The 7,190-nt window shown below is 44.1% G+C and overlaps 1 protein-coding gene across 1 annotated transcript; it reads right to left on the reverse strand.

Annotated features, from left to right (window-relative positions):
* Positions 1-1,322: 1,322 nt before the first annotated feature.
* On the reverse strand, positions 1,323-6,312 carry SPSB1 (splA/ryanodine receptor domain and SOCS box containing 1). The gene is made up of 2 exons (XM_010285178.1): positions 5,481-6,312; positions 1,323-1,960 (listed from the first exon to the last, which is right to left on the reverse strand). Exons 1-2 carry the CDS (start codon positions 6,172-6,174, stop codon positions 1,833-1,835), a joined length of 822 nt encoding a protein of 273 aa, XP_010283480.1. The 5' UTR covers positions 6,175-6,312; the 3' UTR covers positions 1,323-1,832.
* Between the last annotated feature and the right edge of the window lie 878 nt (positions 6,313-7,190).

The following is a 7,190-nucleotide window of genomic DNA, read 5'->3' on the forward strand; positions in this document are numbered from 1 at the left end:
GAGATCTGGAAGACACTGGTTCAAGTTGAAGGCAACCAAGTAGGGCTCCATATACACTGAATTTTCTTGTGTCTCACCCTGTAACAGAAACTAATACAAACCCCTATGTTAAAAAAATCATACAATAGTAGATTAAAAAAGGGGCATATCACACCCCACCCAGTCTTGGCACCAATTCTGTGCTTTAAAAATATACTATGCAAGTAGTTTATTTTAAAAAAGGTACCCTACAGCAGCTGTTTAAAACATGTTCTTATACATACACCACAAATATATATATATTAACATTTTCAACAACTAAACTCATTTGTACCTACACAGAACTGAAGGGATAACAAGAGCAAAAAAACCAACCACACAAACATTTTTCAAGACAAAGAAATGTGCAAAATAACCCCAGAAAGGCAGCATAGTAACCTGTGGAGAGGTCAAGAGAGCAGCTCCTGCTAGTGAAGGAGTGTCATCCTCTTTACTTGGCTACTGAGGTGAGAATTTATTTGGGATGTGCTGATGTTGCCTGAATTGCTTGTCCTGTTTATTGCAGTTCTCCCCTGCCCCCATGCCCAGCTCTACAGAGGTTCAGTTCCTTCTTGCTGTGCCTGCAGATCACCCCACTGGCCTCTGTTAAAGTCTCCCAAGTTACATTCCACAGCAATCACCTTCTGGATTTCTCATCTGCTGATGGTACTTCTGCAGCCACACTGCTACAACCTTCTCTGGGACAACTTCCCACCCCCAAGCAAGAAACAGAGAGAACTATAAGTGGAGATTATGCCGATGGTCTATGACAGACAAAGCCTGGTTTTGGATGACTAAGCAGCTTATCTAAGAACAGAACTCCCTGGCGGAGCCATTAGAGAAATACTCATATGCTTCTCTGAAGCCTTCACATGGAACAGGCCGTACAGAAAGCAGACCTAAGATGGCTAAGAGGACCTATATCTCTGTGTAACAAATCTCAGCTCATATAGCCTGTCTCACCCTATTGCAGGAGAAGTTGTCCCTTCCCTGTCCCCACATCAGCAAGGAACCCCTGATCCCAGACTAAAACCTGCAGTTTTAATTCAAGAAAGAGAGCAGGTGAAAACATGACTGCTCTATCAACTGAGTCAAACCCACTAAGAAGAGGCAGAACAGAGAATGGATCAGGAGAATTGAGAAAGCCATGGTGATAAACAGGAAAGCAGGATTCACTGTCTATGAAATGACATTAAAACATGGTGACAAGTCCTGGCAGAGACAGACATCAGCAACATAACCACCTTCTCCAAATTAAGGAGTGTCCCAGTGGAAACATTCTTGGTTTTGGTGTTTCAGGATTAGGGGGTGGGGTTTTTTTGGTTTTTAAAAACTCAGCAATAAATTCTTCTTGGCATTTCAGATTCTTCCCAACTTTGCTGGCCACACTGGGCCTTTTCATTCTTAGAACCTGGTCTTAACACTTCTACTCCTAATGCCTTCCATTTCCCCAAATTATGTTCTTCACTTTAGTTGGTACAGAAAAATCATTCACTCCTAGGCTCTACAATCCAAAGGATGCAGTACAGCCTTTTCTCAGGAGAAGCAGGGAAGCACAGAGCTTCTGTAAGTGTTCCTTTTGTAAGTGTGCAGGGGAATTGACTTCCAAAGAACAAAACACTCAGTTTTGAGTAATCTCAGGATTACTGGAGAGCTTGCCAATAAGGGCACATGGAGACTTAAGCAGTGGCAAGAATACTTTGGCCAAGGAGTTCCAACAGTAGCGATGACATGATGGTGGAGAACCCACTGCCCAGTGGGTCAGCTCCAGATATTTTGCCTTGGTTCCAACTCTCTATCCTTGAACATGAAGGTCATTGGTAGAGCAGGTAACTCTTGAGGGAGGCTGGTAGTGGCAGTGTAGGGATCTCATTCAGTCTTTCTTTGCCCAGAGCAAGCCTCACAGCTCGCCGACACAAGTCCATCAAAGGCAGTGGTTCAGCTGGGAAGAGAGACCCAAGATATTAACATCCCAACTCACAAGTTACACATTCATTTTGCTAGTTCTAAAAATCCCCCAGAAAAGATTGAACAAGCAAAGTGAATGCCTGGCATGTTTGCAGGACCTAAGCCATTCAGCATTCACATATCAGCAACTTCAACTCAAACACAGAGGCAGAGCATTATGTTTCTGTAGAGGTTATTTAATCCATACATGTGTGTGAATGAAAAGATACTAGAATCCCCAAATGGAAGTTCCCCTTCTGCAATACCATTCAAGTCAGAACACATCTTCTAGGCTGTGACTCTACATTGCAGTGTCCAAACACCTATGTAAGACATTTGCTTTAGGAAGTCTGCAGCAAACAGTTTGATAGCATCTTATGAGTAGTTAGAGAGTACCATGATTTGTTTCTTATATAGTAGGATATAAGAGCTGTCAACCCCTTCATTTGTACTACCTACTTCCCATGAAAAACAAAGCCATCCATCAAAGCTTCATGTTACTACTTGTATTGTAGTGTTTTCCATTGGAGGATTCTGTCTTTTATTATAAACCTGGGAAAGATAACAGGCCTTTGGCTATCGTTTTTGCATCCTGTACTTACAGGCACTGAACAAGATAATACTAGTTTTTCAGGAACGGCCCTTTGACACTGAGGAGTCATTCACAACATACAGGGGACTAAGGTTAAAGCCAGAGTCAACACATCACAGCTGCACAGGAGGAAGACACAGATTAGTTTCTCACACCTCCTGTCACTAAGTCTGTCAAAGCTCACAGTTTGCTGCTCAAGCTTGAGGGGTTTCTCCTCCCCCAAGAGTGCTAACACAAAGACACCCCAAATTAAGCAGATAACTGGACATCCTTCTAATAGCCTGAGGGCTCAGCGTGCACCATTAGAAAGCTTCCTTTACAGACATCTTGGGCTAAACACAGACACCTAAAAACATCCACAGGCATGGAAACGTTTGACTGAGAAGCTGCAGTTTTCAGGAACCTTGATAGATGCCAACAGCTCTAGCTTCCACTACTACAAGCCAAATTAATCTGACTGTTCATGCAGCTGTTTTAAACTGCTGAGAGACAGGAAAACCTTAGTTTCTGTGAGCACAGGCATGTTACTGCATTTTTTTAACCAAAATTCATTTCATCAATAAGCTGATTACAAGTTCCTTCCTTCCAGGTTCAAAGGTAACAGATAACATTGAAAAGCTCAGAGAAGAGTGTTGTCAGTAGCCTCTCATCAGGCCACTCCCAATGCTCCTTTGGAAAAGTAAACAGTCATAATGTTCCACATAGAAAACACTTCCAGTGAAAAGTGGAGAAAGCTAATTTTTATATAATTGTTGTCAAAAAGTCTGTGAGAAGGAGTTTGTTAGCTGAGGAGAGACTTGGTCGCAAAGTCAGAAAATGCACACTTGAATTGGTCTGTCTCCTCCTCAAGTTAGCAGCCAGAGTTGAACTAATGCCCTATTTCCCCACTTCTCCTTCCCTGCTGTGGATCACCAGTTATTACCTGCTCCACGGGAACCTGAGTGGAATGCCTTTTCTAGCAGTCCTCCAAAAGTTCTCCCAGTACTTGAAGCATTAATTATTCCTTATAATAATAAGAGGAATCTTACCTCTATATGCACACCTCTTTTTGCTGCCTCTTCTCCAGGGACAAGTCTCTACAGCTGGACTGCACATCTCTGCTCTGGCTGTGATACTGCCAGAGAAGCCTATTACTGGCAGCACTCCTTTGGCACTTCCCAGTGTAGCTTATTCTTAAACCACTGGGGTACAAATATGCTGTATTCAAAGTCTGTCCCAATTCCTCCTGCTCCATATGGGGACAGCTGGGACAGAGGCATTGTCTAGCCAACATCCCAGAGGACAAGAGGCCCTGACCTTCAAAGCCTATAAACATTAACACAACAAATACAGTTTAGTTTAACGGCCTTAAAAAGCAGAGGATCTTCTTCCCTCAGAGATTAAGAACAAGAACTTTGTCCTCACCTAGTTTGTACTGCTAACCCAGTCTGACAGGAGATGTTGAGACCAAAAGAGAAAGCACACACTTATCTGACCTCCTTCCATTCACAAGCACTACAATCACTGGACAGTGTTGCTATTGAATGCTCAGAAGTGGTTAGAGCCAGACACCTTCTTTCTGTCTGTGCCAAAATAGCATCCCGTCATTCCTGGCCTCCTGCCCACAATTCACTCCTATGCTGAGAGCGCATTACAACCAAATCCAATACTGGAGGTGGCCGTTTCCTTGCTAAATGCACTTCTGTGCCAACAACTCCACAGACTTGCTGGCTTTGAGGGGAGCTGCAGATTTTGGCTTTGACCCTTCAGAAAAACATGGTTTCTGGAGCTGCTGCCATTCTGTAAGCTGTTGTGGCAGAACGCGCTAGATTTCTTTCCTTTGGTGAAAAAAGTACTCTGCCAAGAGCTCTCTATTTGGTCTTGCTGAGTTGAAGCGTATTTCTCAAAGCACTTGTGGATTTTGGTGCTATCCCTTTGCAAGGCTTTCCTGGTTATTCTGACAGCTCAGTTTTTCTGGTGCCCAGTGTCAGCTTTGTTGTACTGCATGTCACTGGTGCCAGGGGTTTGCCATTGCAGGCCCAGCATTAGAATATGTTCTAAGCACAAAAAGGCTATAGTATCCTATAGCCTTTGGGCAGACACTGCTCTGAAAAGCAGGGGAAACACTACTCTTTTCATATCAATACTGCCAAATTTATTTCATTAACAACATAAATCCAGATTTTAATCCACTTCCTTCACCTCTCTCCTCCACCCTACCCAGAGGACTGAGTCACAGTCTGGCCCAACGGGAACTTCTGACTATGAGAGATAACAGACTTTAGCACATTTGCACAGCCAAATTTATTACTAAGCTTAGCTAGAGATTGATGTCCCTGTTAGTAAAAGGCCTGGCATACAAGTTGGGGTGGCTACAATATCCAGCCCCACATTAGAAGTGAGCACACCCTGCCCTGAAAGCAGCAGAGAAATGAGCTACTTTTTTGAAAAATGAGCCATTCCCATTTCCTTGGATAGGGACAGATCTTCCCACTCTTGCCTGCAAGGGATTTTTAAAAGTCCCTTCATTAGACATTCAAGGAATGCGATCGTCCCTCAGAGAGCGTTTCCTATGAAGAGACACCAGGATTACATTGCCAATAACGCAACTGTCAGAAGGACATTCCTTCTGATACTTTGGTAGCAATATAGAAAGATTTATCATCTCTAGATAGACAACTGGCATCATCTTCTCCCACCATACTACTTCCCCAAACCCTGCTTGCTCGCTGCAGGGCCTTGGTAACAGTGCATGTGTACAGCCAGACAAACCTTTTGAATTAGCCATTAAGGATTCAAAGCCGCATCCAGCAATCCTACTGCTGACAGGAAATCCTCACCTCTCTAGCAAAATGGCAACCCTCCCCAGGATGGTCTAGTAAGCCTGCACTTAAGTAGCACACAGATCTGTGCTGCTAGAACAAATACAAGGATTTATACTCACGGTCAAGTCCATTCAAGTAGCGCATCCGTATTTCACAGTGTCCCCACACTGCGCTTACCACTGGATATAGCTTTTTCCCTTTGAGTCCCCGAAATGCAACACCCATGTATTGCCCATCTACAATGAAGCTCAGTGTCCCATCATCCATGTCCAGAACCACCAGGAAGGAGTCCGGCACAATGAAAGTTTCATCTGGTTCTAAGAAGGCAGGATAGGTTTTACTCGGCTGGTTCTTGCCATCATGGTACAGTCTGTTGCGCCCAAGGTCCCACCCCCAGGATTCATGGTTATTTCCTACAAGCGTTGTGTACCCTACTGAATGCAAAGGGGCTTCTGCTGTTGCCACCCCAACCACAGCATGCGTGCCTCGCTGTCTCATTGCCCACGTGATCTGCCACACATGCAGTCCTCGTGTATATCCCACTTTGCCTCTGATGGCATCTGTACTCTGAGCCACCGGATGCCGGTGAAATATGAGTTTGTCATCCTCTTTCACAAATACATTCAGCGAGCGATCATCATTGTTCCATGAATGCAATAACTGGACTTCGTACGATACCGGAGGCATGTCCAGTAGCAAGTCCAGACGTGTGGGTTTGCTGTAGTCAAGTCCTTGGAGTTCCTGTTTCAATGGCCTGTATACAGGGTCCCTCATATCCACAGTCTTTATCCCACCTGTGACCTTCTGACCCATTGTGTGTGTTCTGATTTTGCCTATTTATAGGCTCCCAAGGCAAGCTCATCGATTTTCCCAGCCGCTCCTGCTGTCATTCAGCCCTACAGAAAAGGTTGCTAGGAGACCTTGTCAAGATGTGCACCAGTCAGTATTGCCTAATGGATAGAAAGAAAAAACAAGAGATGAGTTAAACATTAGCACATACAGCCGTGTATGCACCATTTACAGAGCACAGTTTTAATGTGTTTATCCTGACAACTTATCCTTCCTTTCCACCGGGAAAGTAGTGTAATGCAGGCTACTTACACAGTATAGCCTGCATAGCAGAGATAGCATATAGATCAAATGGGTACTAAGCTTGTAATGCTTCCTTCAGAAAGGCACTTGAATTTCTGCTGCTTTGTATAAGGAATTCAGCCACCAGAGATGATCATCTTTACAGTGAGTGCGCTGCTCCTTATTACTGCAACACTAAACCTTAAGAGAGCACATCTGTATTTAGGCTGCCTCCAGAAAACCTGGCTTTTTCACATCATGATCATCATATGTTCTCCAGGCTGGAAAGTTTGAGAAAAGAGTTTATTCAGTGAAGGACTCGGAACCCAGTAATGCTTGAGACTTAATTTTCTCCCAACTGTTTCAGTTGGTAGGAGGACTGAAAACAGGGTCTTGTATAAGCATAATTTTGCCTGGCCTTCCAGCCTAGATCATACCACAAGGTCAAGCTGAGCAAGACATCCCAGTGAAGGCCCTGCCCACTGGTGTTCGCTGCTCCAGCTCCTTCCAACCACCATGGAGAATTTCTTCTGCCAAAGCCACCTCTATAGCTATCCAAAATGGAGGATCACACAAGGCATTTAATGCTCAGAAAGAGTCCAAAACAGCTTCAGTCAATTCCTCAAAGATAGACCTGAGCTTACAATTGTCTTTGGACCCTGTAGTAACATGCTACAGCTGAAGAGTAGCAAGGGATTTGTTTGTACAAGTAACTGCTCTGCACAGCTTTAGCCTGAGCTGTCACTAGCAGGAAAGAG

The sequence above is a fragment of the Phaethon lepturus genome, unplaced genomic scaffold, assembly GCF_000687285.1.
Source record: "Phaethon lepturus isolate BGI_N335 unplaced genomic scaffold, ASM68728v1 scaffold47604, whole genome shotgun sequence".
Classification (NCBI taxonomy): domain Eukaryota; kingdom Metazoa; phylum Chordata; class Aves; order Phaethontiformes; family Phaethontidae; genus Phaethon; species Phaethon lepturus.

Bases quoted from the DNA above. Each gene is read 5' to 3' on its own strand.
- SPSB1 (XM_010285178.1), bottom strand. From the start codon at position 6,174: ATGGGTCAGAAGGTCACAGGTGGGATAAAGACTGTGGATATGAGGGAC. The intron at 1,961-5,480 runs GTGAGTATAAAT...CTCTCTTCCCAG, and splicing joins CTACTTGAATGGACTTGACC to CTGAACCACTGCCTTTGATG.